The 16,834-nt window shown below is 42.2% G+C and overlaps 1 protein-coding gene across 5 annotated transcripts in view; it reads left to right on the top strand.

Moving 5' to 3' along the window:
• CSMD1 (CUB and Sushi multiple domains 1) overlaps positions 1–16,834 on the top strand; it is a 2,044,057-nt gene that overhangs the window by 1,772,257 nt on the left and 254,966 nt on the right. For all 5 annotated transcript variants that reach the window (XM_086703086.1, XM_086703088.1, XM_086703085.1 and 2 more), the window contains 3 exons: positions 4,510–4,648; positions 8,426–8,613; positions 13,452–13,646. In XM_086703086.1, the coding sequence (XP_086559212.1) occupies positions 4,510–4,648; positions 8,426–8,613; positions 13,452–13,646 (522 nt within the window). The remainder of the gene's footprint in view (positions 1–4,509; positions 4,649–8,425; positions 8,614–13,451; positions 13,647–16,834) is intronic.

Below are 16,834 nucleotides of genomic sequence, written 5' to 3'. Positions count from 1 at the left end.
TCAGCTGTTTGACCATAAATACCTCTTGCACCTTATTTTTGAAAGGAACCCTGCTAAACTTTATTATTTTAATGAACTGTCACCGTTGGATTTGGACTTCTTTATGATCTGCTTGAAAAATGTAAAATTTAATTAATCTGTGAAGAGAGGAAGTGATTATGAAATGATATGCACATAGTTAATAGGCCATTTTGCATAGGGTGAACTTGAGGGGATTCTGTGATTTAAAATGATTTTTATTGTCATCGACGCAGCAGTAGAGAGATTCTCCGTGGTCCCGGGGAGCTGTGCTACGCAGCTCATAACTTATCAGTAAGTACTTAGAGGAGTTTGAAGATGGATGAGATCCGATGGTTCTGCTCGTTAGCGTGTGCAGCCACGTCGGAGAGCTGCCTTTGTTTACCTGATGCTTTGTGCCGCGTCTACCTTTCACAACTCTGTGGGCGCCATGCTGCATTTCATTCCAAGACGCCTCATCTGGAGATTTGCGAGATTTCTGCGTGCTTCTTTTTAAGATAGAGTGGTTGCCTATAAATGCAACGAGCATTTTAAACCATCACCCTGTTTTTAAATTGGGAACGACTCCCCCCCGTTTGCATGATTTTAATCTCATGGGGGAGCCGTGCAGCTATCCGTTGAACACTTCTAGATTATTTCTCAGTTGGCATTAATGTAGACATTGGGAAAGTGTGACCATCTTCCCAACTAATCGCTCGCCTTTCGCTAGTTTATATCTTAGTGACGTAGTTTTGAGCAATGGCTGGAGAAGCCAGTTCCCAGCAGAGAAAATAGGCAGCGTTTGTTGTGCACATTGAGCATCAGCACCGAGGACGGGCTAAACTCACCTGCAGGTAAATGAATGCCAGTTATCTTGGCAGCCAGGCCATGCATATAGGTACCATGTAACGGGAAAATGGAAAATGTGGACATGTGTGTTTGGGAATCAGTGAATCTTACCTTTTCATTACATTTTAAATATATATATATATACATACATATATATATATACGTATATATATATATTTTTTTTCTTTCCCAGAAACGAGGCTTATGTCCTCTGTAAGAAACTTGTCAACTGGGGCATCAGCCGATCATGTCTTAGCACGCACATAAATTCTGTTCTTCTGATTTAAAACAGTTTTTCTTTTATCTTCAAGCCTTTTTTTCTCCCCCGTATTCAAAAATAATGCATGTTTAGTTAAGGGGGAAAAGAGGACAAAAGGCTGTCATCTTTCTACTTGGAGGCAAATACTATTAACACAAACATACATAAGTAAGCTTCATAATTATTTTATGTTTATCGAATCTATTTCCAAAATGTTTTTAAGTGACAGCATCCTATTGTGTCAATTGCACTCTGACTTACCAGCGTGAAACAAAATGAGGATCTTTTTGTGCTGTGACGTGCTTTCTGCGTGTTCTTCATGACTGCACAGCATCTGAGTGGATCCGCCCACACGGATCCTCTGCTCTCCTCCCCTCCGACTGTGCACTCAGAATCGCTTCAGTCTTCCCCCACCACAAAGGTTGCCAGAATGAACCCTCTTGTTGCAAAACACACCCCTGATTATTTATAAATGACATATTTCTACACACGTATGTGTTTCTTAAGCTTTTAAAACATTTTTCAAAACTCAGATGGGTTGCACCAATTTACATTACCAACAGAGCCATGAGTGAGTGTTTATTTTCCTTAAAGGAGGCAAAAAAAAAAAAAAAAAAAAACCCTGTTCTTATTTCTTTTTTTATTGTTATTTTTAGTGTTTACTTATTTTTGAAGGAGAAAGAGAGCATGAGCCAGAGGAGGGGCAGAGAGAGGGAGACACAGAATCTGAAGCAGGCTCCAGGCTCTGAGCTGTCAGCACAGAGCCCGACGCGGGGCTCGAACCCACGAACCCCGAGATCATGACCTGAGTCAAAGTCAGCGCTCAACCCAGCACTGGGTGGCCTGCTAATTTCTTTTTCCCCTTTTATTATTATTAGTGTTTCCCCTCGTATCTTCGTTTCTTTCTCTCTCTTTTCTGAAATCCCTTAGCCTCTCACCTGCTGGCATGTTGCTCTTATTTCCACCACCTCGTCTGATGCTGCTGATTTTTGCTGTGGACTCGTTGGATAGCTCCCTTTTTTCACTTATCAAAGGACTCCAATGAATGAGGCACTACCTTTGGGATTTTTTAGCGGATTCCCGAGGACTCGTCTGCAGACCAGAGGACACTCACCACTTTCTTGTTCTGCATGAGGATCCCTCAAAGTCCCCATAATCTCTCTTTCCTCGTACAGGCTGCAGTACCTTTTCTCCAACTCCAAGTTGTAAATGGCTCTCAAGAGCAAGAATTTGCCCTAAGTTTGCAGAAATTCATTTTGTGTCATCCTCTTGCCCTGACCCCCAGGGCAGCTCTTTCGAGCCCAGTTATGCCATTTAATGGTGTGAACGCTGAGTTGTATCGAAGCAGAAACACGCATGTGTCTCATTCAAGTGTGCTGCTTCACACCATGAAGGATGGAGGTGCTGTTGGTACCTTAAGGAGGGGATCCTAAGGATTGGGGAAGGAGGCACTGGGGATTGATACAGATTTGTGGGTTTTGTGTCTACGTCCATTCCCTCTGGAGTATTTCCCCAAGTGTCTGGGTCACATTCTGTAATCCTGTCCAAAATATTTTGCAAGCTTTCAAATTACAACCTAATGAAACTAAACTGAATGCCTGACCCAAAGAGAGAACAAACACAGCCAGACAGCGCTACTTAATTCCCCTGGATGCTCTTGGATAACCTCATTTAAAAAGGCCTCCCTGGATCTCTCAGGATAAGACAGGAATGCCTCTTGGTTTCTCTTAAATCAGTACCTTGTGTCACCCCCACATTCTTCCTGCTGGCAACACCCTGGTAGCCAGTGTCCTGAATCTGTCGTTCTGCATCTTGCAAACCCTGCATGCGGCGGAATCTTCTAGACCCGGAGGTACCTGCTCCCTCCATCTCAGCGCCACCTGCCCCCACCCGCGCCTTGCCTGGCTTTCCTCTGTCAACGTCCACTTGATTCTGGGAGAGCCGAGTAGACAGTGGTCCCAGCAGAGTTTATTACAGTCACACTCGATGCTGGGGGGACATGTGGGTTTAGCCATTTTTGCAAAAATTATATTACTCTTGAATGTATATCTGAATTTATTATAATACTAGTGATACTAGTTAGAGTTTGCCTTTAGTGAGACTGAAATCATAACAGAAAGTAATGGAATGTGTTACATTTCTTCTTATGGAAAATTAAAGTTTTCAGGAACGTTAAATGAGTATTCAAAGACACAATCGTCACAAAAATTAGAAAGCACGTACACTGGCATTATTCACAATAAAAGTCATCTGTATGTATGTCTCTGTATAAAAGATTGCCAGTTAGGGTGTTTCTTTTTCTACTTACCATTTTTTTTTTCTCTTAAATGGATATATGGCCAGTGATGTGAAATAAGATATATAGTTTAGGGAGAACATTATAATTTAATTGGGCTGATTTTTTTTTAAGACAACTTGGTGAGAAATCACTGTATTTGCTGTGAAGAACCATAAATCTTGTATATTCACCCGTGCATCTAAAATGTATACCTGTGAATTTTGCAGTGTTTTAACACCTTTAAACATGATGGAAGATTTGACAGAAATCCTATGTAGTAAATGAAACCATCCTAAACATTTTGAAGTTCAAGAATGAAAATTGGCTTGCCTATTAACAGCACTGAACTTCATAATTATTATCTTCCTAACATAAATGTAAACACAGGTAGTGAAAAAGTGATAGGTAAAAACCAAGTAGATTGATGAGTATCATCTAAAGCACTGTTCTCTGATACTAACATGCTGAGCATTGTGACTACATTCTATTTTCCAGATTGATGTTCTGGCTCAGTCTGTTACGGGTTCCATATTCCCAGATGTCACTTAAACTTTGTGTTAGTTTTGTCATTTTGAATTGTATCCCAAACCTTACGTATATCAGAGGACTCTGGGGAATACCTGGCATAACGTGTATTCATTCACTCAACAAATATTCCCTGAATACCTGATCACAACTGTGCCAGGTGTTAGTGAGACACAGGTGAACAGGAAGCATGCCTTCTAGAAGAAGTCAGCAATGACTTTGTGAACCTACGACAGGACAGGACAATCAGCAGGACCATAACGTGACATTCGTGGCCATTTCTTTCCCTTTCCAAGTGTTTCTGTAACGTGTATTGTGTGCATTGTAGGAGTGTGGGGGAGTAAAGTCATCTGTTTAACTGGGTAGAGCTTAAAATCATAGCAACTGAACTTTATTTGTCAACAGTTACAAATCCTCCGTAAAAGCAGGGTGGGACATTGTATGAAATTCATGAACAAGTCCATGAAAAACATACAGACCTCCTGGGCCTTAAATTTTCATCCAGATAATTGTCTACTAACCTGACACATGCTGAGTGCCCTTGATGAATTCTGTGATGTCCTACTTCACCTTGACCAGCATTGTCCCTCTTCCGTGGCAGCTGCGTGTGGAGGGAACCTGACGGGCCCAGCGGGTGTCATTCTGTCACCTAACTACCCGCAGCCATATCCTCCCGGGAAAGAATGTGACTGGAGAATAAAAGTGAATCCAGACTTCGTCATCGCCTTGATATTCAAAAGGTACTGTCTTTTGCTGAATCCCCCTCGAGTAGACTTTTCAAGTGTCACACCGAAAGATTACCTCACATATCCCTTCATAAAGTACCTGGTTTTACCTTGAGTGACGCCCTAGATGTTATTCGAATAGTTACTGCATAGGGCTGCATAATGACCTAAATGGAAATACACATATATGTACTTTTGCTTTCGAGAAGTCTGCTTGTATTAGGACATGGCAGGAATTCCTTTTAAATACTATCCCGCATGCAGTATGTTCCACATGAGAAGGCTGAATTTACAGAATATTCAAGAAAAGTAATAAAAAAGTGGTACAGATACACTTAGTATGATTTCTCATCAGGGCACTACAGAGACAATAGGAGTATTTCTCTAAATGCGTGATAACGAAATCGTTTCCGCAATACATCTTGTCTGACGTTCCCACAGGTAGCCCTGTTATACCATCACTGAAATATCATGACTTCATAGAACTTTGAAAATAGAAATTCCTCTAAATGTGGTTGCTGTAAAGTCTGAATTAATAGACATTACTCTTTAAAAAATGATTGCTGACTTATCCCTGCTAAACCAGATGACGGAGTTTCAAACATTGTGATTATTTTATAAATGTAAATTCTATAGGACTGTCCTATTATTCGTATCTGGTGTATGATAATTGCGTTTTTTCCAAATCCCACGATCTTCGCCTTTGTATTTTGATTATTGATTGAACTAAATGAAGGGACTTTTTAAAAGGCACCTGGTTCTAGAGGCCATCTTATTGATCTCTTAGCTCTCCAGGGTGAAGTGGTCTAAGTATATCTATCTGTCAGTTGAACACGCTTCCTTTTCTGATGTTTACGTCACCAACCCAGGCCTGGCCGTGATTATCTTTCACTTTCTCCTCCTGATGGGATCTGAATCAGTATAATTTTAAATGTCCCTGATTCCAAATGTTAAGTCATCCTGATAAGCCATCATGTCTTCAGTTTACTCAAGCTGCTATAAATTTACCCAGTGATGAACCCTTATTATGCCACTCACTCAGCCCTTGTGCAAAACTACCGAACATTTGCAGCTGGATTTTTGGGTATCTCTGTAGGTTTTGTGAATGCTAACTTCTACCAATGCCTTAAAACCTGGAGATGCCTCTGGCACCGTGCGATTAGAAGTAAATGAACAATTGAAAGCCTTTTAGAGAACATGGGGCCTTAGAAGTAGGAGTTTCCTACCCTCCGGTGTGTCGGTGTGTCGTAGTGACCAATTATCAAGGTTCCCTCGGGGCAAAATCCATTTGATAGTATAGACGGACAGCAGCTTTATAGAGGTTTTTGTTTTTCCTATTTATTTTGCCCACCTCTCTGGAAGAGAGGTGGAGTAGAAAACCTCCAAGTTTTCTTCCAACTTCTAGATTCTTAACTCATTAGCTGACCCAGTGTCACGGAAAAATCACACATGTGTGACTTCTCCCAAGACGCGGACAACCAGACAAGCTGCAGGTGCTCAGGTGGGAGTGACCCTCAAGCCTTATGACTGGGTCTACTCAGTGGATGGGAGCCGGGAGCCAGAAGTGCTGGGTGGGGACAGGATTTCACCTCCCCAAGCAAAGAGACGCTGGCATTGACACGTGCTGCCCAGACGCACGGTTTATAGGGAGTCAGTAAAGTCAGGTGTGCTTCTAAGGGGCTGGGGAGCGGATGGCACGACTGACAGGAAGGACCAAGCACTGTGTGACCTGGAACGTTCACTCCAAGGCCTTTCCTGGGTCTTGGGGTCTTTGGGAAGGGTGACTCATCACAGGTCCCTGTAGACCGGGGAGCCGAAGATACACATTGAGACTCAGATTACATTTGGTTCAAAAGCTGGGCCACACTTTGGCCTATTTATTGGGTCTCATGGATCGTGCAGAATTAAAAATGGATTTTACAGGGGCGCCTGGGTGGCTCGGTCCATTAGGCGTCTGACTTAGGCTCAGGTCATGATCTCACTGTTCGTGAGTTCGAGCCTCTCCGCTGTCAGTGCAGAGCCCGCTTCGGATCCTCTGTCCCCCCTCTCTCTCCGCCCCTTCCCCCTCTCTAAAAAGTAAAAATAAATTTAAAAAGGACATAAAAAATGGATTTTACAAGTAGAATCATGATGAATTACAAATGTCACTCCAGACTTTAGTGCATGGATTATGGTATATCCAAAAAGAGAGCGAGAGAGAGAGGTCAGACTATATTTTCTTTCTGTGACTCAGTGTATCTCCAGTGCTCAAATATAATCTATAACAGTAATGAGCTCTAACGGTTAATGGGGACACAGCATCCCCAGCTTCTAATAGCATTCTTATAAAGTGTCCCAAATAAAATCCTTCCTCCAATCAGATTCTTCTGTTTGATACAATTCCTGCTGACACCTTTCGGTTTGGTCATGCCTGATCTTTTCACTCCTTCATTTGTGATTTTTAAGGAATTTGTCAAATAAGCAGACTAAGGAATCTTTTAAAGCGCCCTTAAAAACTATGTCCAGGGACTTCCCGCAGGGCCCAGTGTAGCCTTGGCATAAACTGGGATGGCACGATTCAGGATGAGGTGCAGTGTTAATGTTGGGTCCTCCGTGGTGCCCACTCTCGGTGGCTTCCTTCAGAACACCTGGGGCAATTTCTGGAGAGACCTTTTGTTCCTATTTCATCACCTGGATCTCCAGATAAACTAGAGCCACTTAAACAACGTCCATGTTAGTGATGATAAAGCTTCCTGACTCACTATCCCTATTATCCAAATACGCTGCCAACTGAAGGGAGACAGAGTGGACGCTGCTCGGAATGAGTCCTTGCTGAAGACACAAAGGCCCCGACTCAGAGATGAGGAAGAGGTGGAAGGCCAGTCAGAAGGCATTACTTGAAACCTCTGTCTAATTTGTCGGTTAATTCTGATCTCCTCGAGATCTTATCGTCTGTTCCAGCTTTAGTGTTTCACCTGAGAGTGTGCGCGTTTTTGAAGCGCCCAGACCGTCATCTGCCTTCTCATCAAAAATGGCAGAGACACGGAAAGCCACATCCCACCTGAGAACTTTGGGGATTACCAGGGTATTTAATACTAGGGGAGAGAGACACAGAGAGAGAAGTGGAGAGAGCAGGGGGGGCGGGGGGTGTGGGGCGGGAAGAGAAGATTGGAAAAAGTCAATGATGTAGGAACATGAAACGGAGTGGGTGCCTACCACCCCTCGTGCCATCCCAGGGATGACTGACGTCAGCCGACTGACCCAACCAAGTAGAGGCAATTGCATTTTTAAAAGTAAAAACAAACAGAGAATTAAAAAAAAAAAAATTAAGGATAGCGATATCGAGGATACCTATTTTTCAAACTAAAAATATTCACGTAAAAATCAAATATTGGTGGGAATTCCCTTTCGAACCCCTTTCTTTGAAACCATATTTCTGTAGCAATTTCCTGGGTGCAGGGAAGAGATATTCTGTCCACGTTATTAGGAATCATTGTCTTACAGATATCTTCAGACTTCTCCCATTTTGTAAAAGATGAAAGATTTATACGATCTGAAGGGAAACCAGAGTATAAACTCCTACCATTTTGAATATAGCAGTCACTATGTCTCACGCTAACAGTATTGATCATTCATATTAGTTACACACATTGCTACTGTCACATTTAAATTATTTTTACATTTAACTTCTGGGTTGTTTGGGTTTTTAAAATTCGTTGCATGAAGGTAAGTGAACTCACTGTGTGCTTGTAGTCTGGAGGAAATACGAGACACGTGTTCGGTGCCGAACCTGATGAATGCTCTTTCCTTTAGTTTCAACATGGAGCCCAGTTATGATTTCCTGCATATCTATGAAGGAGAAGATTCCAACAGACCTCTCCTTGGAAGTTTCCAGGGTTCTCAAGCCCCAGAAAGAATAGAGAGTAGTGGAAATAGTCTTTTTCTGGCTTTTCGGAGTGATGCTTCCGTGGGCTTGTCGGGGTTTGCGATTGAATTTAAAGGTACTGTGATCAGCTTAATTTGTGTGTCAAATAATTTGTATCAAGGTTTATTCATTGTAAGCATTTATCTCTGAGGTCTTGTGTGACTGTTTCATACATAAAATGCTCGCATAACATAATGTTCGATATTTACAGTGGGGAAGAAAATCCAGAGACACATTTCTACCTTTGCTGAAAGGAAAAAAGAAAAGTGAATAATTTCTTTTTTTCCCCCAATTCATAGTCATGTAAAAATAAATTATGATGTGTGTATTGAAGGATTTGATGACATTTAAGAGTTGGGGCAGCTCAGTTGGTTGAGCGTCCGACTTCGGCTCAGGTCATGATCTCACGGTCCGTGAGTTCGAGCCCCGCGTCAGGCTCTGTGCTGACAGCTCAGAGCCTGGAGCCTGCTTCCGATTCCGTGTCTCCCTGTCTCTCTGCCCCTCCCCTGCTCATTGTCATAGTCTCTCTCTCTCTCTCTCTCTCTCTCTCTCTCTCTCTCTCTCTCTCTCAAAAATTAAGAAACACTAAAAAAATAATAATTGTTATTATTTTCACGTGTGTTTTAATGTCCTCTCATTTGTTTCTTCAGAATGACTAAGGTTAAGTACATCAGAATAGTAGTTTTATCTCCTTGCTTTTCAACGTGTGATTTTGTGGCCCTCACCTGTCTCCACCACCCATGGGCACTGGTTCATGAGAAGCCCCAGCCAAGGCAAGCTTCCTTGTTTGCCCACCAGATGGGTGTCTCCCACTTTCGTTTGGGACCCCCCCCCATCACCTGTTGCCAGAGAAAATAGAGACAAACTCAAACACAAAACACCCTAAATTAAGCATTTTTCTATAGCGTCCATGAAAATAATCACATTCTTTTCAAATCCATGTCTCATGGAAACCAAGAACATACAAGATATATGACAAAGAATTAGAGAAAAGGACTTAATGAAATATCAATTCAGACTAGTGAGCGCTTTAAAAAAATAATGAAAATATGTATACTGATTTAAACTTGAGTTACTTATCAGTGATTAGAATTGTCAAATAAAACACAGGACACATTTCATGTCTGTTAATGCTTCAATGGACTTATGTTTCTTTATATGATTTTAGGTAGAAAATTAATCTATTTCCTTCTAAACACCAAAATCTACAAACTTACTGATTCTTATTAAAATGCCTAAGAGAAAAATATTATATAACTCAGCAGTCAGAGGAGTTCTTGTGCTTTGGGGATGGGATCTGTGATAATGTTTATGAATAATGAAAAACAGCACATTTAGGCATTTTCCATATCATCAGACAGTTTCTGGAGTAACGAGAACTCACAGACGTGCACTTCCCCATGACAGTGCCCATTCTAGAATGAGCTGCAAAGCACCACCCCTCCTCTAAACATAAGGATGGACATTTGTCACTGCCTGCCTGTGCACTTTGTGCTCTCCAGGGCCTCCTCAGCTGGACGAGGGACTAAAGGAGGAAGGAGGTACATTCCTAAGGGTAGGAAGAGAGACGTGCATCTTTTGTGTGGGTTCTTTCAAGACCAGGGCAGCTTTCGAACTGGGGGCCACAGCTCTTCATGTGTTCAAAGCTCTCCAGGAGAGGCTGTGAAAAACAGAAGTAGCAGAAGACAAGGAAAGGTCGCAGTGACGGTGCTTTGGTCAGCTCTCCGGCAGGACGGGAAGTAGGAGGCACGGGCAGGGTCACTGAGCCACAGTGTCTGACACCGGCTGATTGAACCCACTGTCCTCTTGCGCGAGTTCTCAGAGGCGTGTCCTTAGGGAGGAAGGACATGAACTGTGGCAAAACACACTGTTATAAAGTCATCGAATTAGAAAATAGGACAAACCGTAAGCGAAAACCGTGTCTGTGATTTATCACGAAACATTCTGAACCGAGAGCTGGAGGAATGGAACCACAGGATTAGAGGGGGTTCATTTGGAGAGATGAAGACACCTGCCATCAGAGACCTAACTCAGTGACACAGAGCAGGCGGTCGTGTACATGGTGTTTAGTGAGACAGTAAACTCGACTGAAAGGGATGTATAACAAATAAATGATTGAAAAGGGTGAAAGGGCAACAGGCATGTATGGTAGACCCCTTCTCTGTGGTTTTGCTTTCCTGGTCTTGGTCTGGGCGATCCGTGGTCAGCGGGGTCTGGAAGCACATGTTCCGCCCCTTGAGCTGGACTCAGAACGGCACCAGAAGGTCCCCAGGAGCCTGACACTGGTCATCGTGTCCAGGTCACTCATGAGCTTGGGTATATTTTATAGTTGTTCCATTTTATTAGTAGTAATTATTGCTGATCTCTTAAACTCTCATAGGCATATATGTATATATAAGTAGGACAAAACATAGTATACATAGGGTTTGGTACTCTGTGCAATTTCAGGCCTTTCCTGGGGGTCTGGAAATGCATCTCCTAAATAAGGGGGACTGCTGCTGTGTACTGAGAAAATTTTTAGTACTTAGAGAGAGGAAGCATGAGCCCAGGAGGGGCACAGAGAAGGAGACACACAAAACCCAGACTCTGAGCTGTCAGCGCACAGCCCGACGTGGGGCTCGAACCCAGGAACTGTGAGATCGTGACCCGAGCTGAAGTCGGCCGCTCAACCGTCTGAGCCACCCAGGCGCCCCCATAATACATTCTCAGAATACGTGAAGTCAGCAGTTGCCAACGAGATCTCTGTTTGGCTGATGTTGACACAGATCGTTATAAACACAATGGAAAATATGGAATAAATACAGTTAAACAGCCCTCTTTTGTTTCCTCCAAGCCTTCCCAAGCTTCGTGCTGTTCTCTTCCTCTGCCACATGCCATCCATTCCTAAGGGGACACGCAATGTTAAGTCCTCAAAACTCACTCCACTTTTAGTCTGTCATGGCATATCTGTTAGAACCTCTCAGGATGGTTTTCCTGCAAAGAGGAGTTGGTGGAAATAATAATAAGCAACAGATAGACAATCAGTAAGAAACAATTTAAACAGAGAGCATAATCAATATTAATTCCAGCCAAAGAAAATCAGTCTACCACTTATAATTTCCAGAGATCTTTTGTATGCGAATGAAGGAATTGACACGCGTCAAGCCGGAAGAAGAGTGAAAACGTGTCTATTTTATCCACTCAAGTTACCCTTGAGCATGTATTGATATTAATGACCTTAATCCCTCTGTCTGTCTGTCTCTGTCTGTCTCTGTCTCACACACACACACACACACACACACACACACACACACACATGCACACACAAGCCAAACTGTATTTTTATACTGTCAGTTAAAAAATAAAGATTAATGTTTCAGGGATCTTCTAAATTGATCACTTGAACATCTATAAAATTCAGGTCTAGAGCCTTCTGACGTGACCAGGAACTTTGATGATGGCATGAAAAATGTTGACATGTATAAGCAAAAACGCCATTCAAATGATGAAGTACAATATAACTATGTAACTATATATATTACTATATATATAACTACATATTTATAATTATAAATTATATAATTGTATATATTTATAACATTTATATATTATAATTTGTATATTATATATACTTATATATATACTTATATATATTATATACTTATATAGAGAGAGAGTTATCCATCCATTTAGAGATATTTTGGAAGGTCTATTGAATATAAAGACATTTAAAATGGTAAGGTTACCAAAAGTCAACAGGAATTAACCACATAGCTAGCTACAAGTCTCAGAGGGGAAAAAAAAAGACTGGTTTCTATTTGGGAACAGATAGGCTTTTAGTGAAAGTTTCTTTTCAGTTTATTTCTTTATTTTGAGAGCGAGACAAGGGAAGGGCAGAGAGAGACAGGGAGAGAGAGAATCCCAGGCAGGCTCTGAGCTGTCAGCACGGAGCCCAGCATGGGCCTCGGACTCACAAACTGTGAGATCGCGACCTGAGCGGCAACCAAGGGTCGGACGCTTAACCGTCTGAGCCTCCCAGGTGCCCCAAGTGAAAGTTGTTACACTTCTCTTGGGCTTCCAGGTCCACAGTCCGCAGCAGACCAGCTCTGGCCCTCACAGAGCTGCAGGGGAGGACAGAATGGAGGGCGAGGTGCAGCCCACTCCGTGCCTAGAACGCAGCCGGCCCTCACCTCCCTGGGGCGGTCACCGCAGCCAGGTCAGAGCTGTCGGGAGGTCCTGGCGGTGAAGGTGCGGCGACTGGCGCTTATCCATTGGTCCCAACCCCGCCGCCAGGCGTTGTGCCCCCGAGTTCAGGGAGGGAGCCCTGTGGGAGGCCCAGAACTTCTCCTGTCCTCCCTGCCGGTCTCTTCTTCCCTGTATCAAGTGCTGAGCACTGGCATGCACCGAGCCCGACCCGGGGAGTGGCCGGATTCTCTCATGGCCTCTAGGGCGTGTGGTTTCACATCAGCATGATTTAAGTGCAGTGGTAGGAAATGACCTCAACTTTTCCAGCCTCGCTTTCTTTGCTTCGGTACTAGGTTCCGTAGCAAAAAGAAAAAACAAAAAAACAAAACAAAACAAAAAAAACTCGTAAAAAGTAATGTTGTGTTTTTTACCTAAATGAAAGTGATTCAATAACGATTCTGTATTAAAATGTGGTTTTAAGAAAAGAAGTGTAATTGTATTAAGTTGGAGTTTTTCCTATTTTCGTGTTATTGAATTGTTAACTTGGTAGTTATCACATTAATAATGACATGTTATTAATATTAACTTGATACTTAGCTACTAACTTGGTTATTTGTCCATCTATAAATACTTTTTGAGCTTTTCTCATATACCAGGCACTGTTGTAGGCAGTAGATAAAATGAGCAAGCAAACAGAGAAACAGAAGCTTAAGATCCCTGCCCTTACGGAGGTGACCTTTGCTTCTACAGAGAAGCCCCGGGAAGCCTGTTTCGACCCTGGAAATATAATGAACGGGACACGCATTGGCACGGACTTCAAGCTTGGCTCAACCGTGACCTACCAGTGTGACTCTGGCTACAAGATTGTGGACCCCTCCTCCATCACGTGTGTGATCGGAGCGGACGGAAAACCTGCCTGGAGTCAGGCCTTGCCTTCCTGCAACGGTACGCGTGGGCCCTGTGCTGTCGTTCATAACACTTTTACTTTAGAATGCACGGTCTCATTTGACTTTCACTTTAGAATGCAACGTCTCAGGGGCGCCTGGGGGGCTCAGGTCATGATCTCATGGCTCATGAGTTCAAGCCCCGCATCAGGCTCTGTGCTAACAGCTCAGAGCCTGGAGCCTGCTTCCGATTCTGTGTCTCCCTCTCTCTCTGCCCCTCCCCTGCTCATGCTCTGTCTCTCTGTGTCTCAAAAATAAATAAATGTTTAAAAAAATTAGAATACAACATCTCATTTTACTTTTACTTTAGAATGCAATGTCTCATTTTAGAAATGCTGTCACGCTTCGGTGCTGTAGTCTCCTAACCAGTGGTTAGGGTTAGATTCCCTTACAGAGCCAATGCAGACTAAGTATTTCACATGCCTTGATCATTTGATGTATGGCCATTGTCACAGGCTTCGGGGAGGGGTGACATTTTTCTCTCAGATAGTCTGGCATTTTTAACTTCTTTTTTTTTTTTTTTTTTTTAATATACTAGGCCTGATGTACATTAAGAGGTACTAAGTGACAGTCTCCTGATGCACCCTTCTGCTTCTGTGTGTGTGTGTGTGTGTGTGTGTGTGTGTGTGTGTACCATGTATATATGTGTATATATTCATGTGTCATTCTCCCCCCAAATATCACTGGTTGTAATTCTTTATATGGGCATTCACTTACTAAATCCACATATTAAAAGGTAAGATCAACCTTCAAGAGCAGGCAGAACTAGGGCACCTGAGCAGCTCAGTTGAGTGTCTGACTCTTGATCCTGGCTCGGGTCGTGATTTCACAGGGCTGTGGGAGTGAGCCCTGGGTCAGGACTCGTGCTGTCACTGGATCCTGCTTGAGATTCTCTCTCTCCTTCTGTCCCTCCCCAGCTCGTGGCACTCTCTCCCTCTCTCTCTCCTTCTCTTTCTCTCTCAAAAAAAGAAGAGACAGAACTGACCTACAGTGACAGCAGTCTGGTGGCAGTTACCCCGGACAGTGCAGTGACAGACAGATGTAGATTTCCGGGTCTCTGGCCGTGTCCGTATGTTAATCTAGTCAGTGATTTCATAGGACTGTCCATAGACCAAAGTGTTCCAGCTTTGGGCATATGACTTGTAACCTCTACCCTGAGATGATGCACATTAAAAAGAAGATGGTAAAGCCCATGGTGTTTGCAGAAAAAAAAAAAAAATGATTTCCAAGTTATTTTAGGATGAACTCAGGTACAAGTTTAGTTAGATATAATGAACTTACCAAAAGCTTTCTTTTTCTCCCCCACTCAGGACAGCTCACGTTACTGGTCCCTTCAGACCAAATCGGTCAAATTTAAAAATTAAACAAAAGAAACAAACCAACCTAACACCCTTGGTCTCACTGTGACATCCGTGTCCCTAAGTCTGTGTGTGAACCCGAGAACTTGTCGATTTAAGAAGCCACCTTGCCAGGACTCAGCACTGGGTTCTGGCACAGTAAGGACTTCACACAAGTTTCTAGAGGAAATGAATAAGTTAGTGAAAAGCTAAAAATAAATTTTCATGGAAAATTATGCAGCCTGTTAAATCTTCCTAATCTGACATGTTTTAATAACCAAAATGAAAACAGATTCATCGATGCTTCTCAGATTCCAGGTCTGAAAGAGTGAACGATGCTGAGAGAGGGAAATAAATACACCATGGCCCCCCCCATGCATAGTGCGTGTTTCCGTGTTTTTCATTAAAGTCTGAACTTAACCAGTAAGGTTTGGGTCCTCAGCATTGTAATCTCTTCTGTGGAGGGTGAGGAAGCTGGCCAGCCTCATAACTCATGTTAACTGCAAAGTGCATGTGGGACCCTGTGGGATTTCCTTGTTGCAAATCTGCGTTCCCCCAACGCCATTGGGCCCAGGATAGGGGTGGCCGTGGGCCTGCCTGCTCTGTTTCGGTCTTGAGGAAAAGCCAGAGAGGAGTCCAGTTCCAGATCCACTCTTAACCTCATGTGCGAGGTGGGAAGGTGGTTCAGTGCCTGTGGGCCTCTGTGTCTTCTCGTCAGGGACAACGGTGATATTTGCCTGATACCTTCTGTGGACCTATCATAATAATCATATGGAACCATAGCTGTAAAAGATGTAAAAATCAGGGCGCCTGGGCGACTCAGTCAGTTGAGCATCCGACTCAGCGCAGGTCATGATTTTGCATGTGGTTCATGGGTTCGAGCCCCACATCGGGCTCTGTGCTGACAGCTCAGAGCCTGGAACCTGCTTCAGATTCTGTGTCTCCCTCTCTTTCTACCTCTCCCCCACTCATGTTCTGTCTCTCTCTCTCTCTCAAAAAGAAATAACCATTAAAAATATAGATACGTAAAAATCCACGTATATTTATGTTACATTTTGTAGAAACTTAATATGTCACATTTTAATTATATTTAAAATGCACATGCCCTTTATAAAATATAAATAATGCCATATACATGAAATAAAATGCCCAGTAACCTCATAGATTTGGAAGGGCCTGAGAAACATCATTCATCTCAAATTCTTAAAAAGCAATCTAAAACTTCTATTTCAATGTTTATTGTTATTTTTTACTTTTGAGATTTTGGAAGCCACTTGTTATATATGTAAATTACTCTTTACATACATACACATATACACACCTATGAGTGTAAAGGGAAATTAATCTATAAACATAATAAAAAATATTATTTATATTAATAACATATAAACATATATAATATATATTGAAATATATATATTTATACACCAATATATAACATTAATATAATAAATATAATGTTGATGGATAACTAATAATATAAATAAGTAATATATATTTTTATTATGTTTTTAGGTTTATTTCCCTTTATACTTATAGGGTGTATACGTGTATATATATTTCAATATATACTAAATATAGATATTGAAATAAATACATTACATTAAATAAAATATATATTAAATGTAGATTAAATATGTGTGTGTGATGTACATGATTCATGTACATGTATATGTAAAAATAATATGCATATATAGAAAGAAAATTTATGAGGGAAGTTTGTAAATTTTAGCACCAGGCAGTGTATTTAAGTCGTGACCATGAAGGCCAGCTTGTGAGTCAGTGCCTCCCCTGGCTCTATTTAATGAAAAATGCTGAAAAGCCACATTCTTAAGTTACCGTGTGAGCTGCT

The sequence above is a fragment of the Puma concolor genome, chromosome B1 (genome assembly GCF_028749965.1).
Source record: "Puma concolor isolate L17-30 chromosome B1, mPumCon1.1.hap2, whole genome shotgun sequence".
In the NCBI taxonomy this organism is placed as follows: domain Eukaryota; kingdom Metazoa; phylum Chordata; class Mammalia; order Carnivora; family Felidae; genus Puma; species Puma concolor.
The sequence above is the reverse complement of the archived record's forward strand: the minus strand, read 5'-3'. Positions and strand labels throughout refer to the sequence as shown.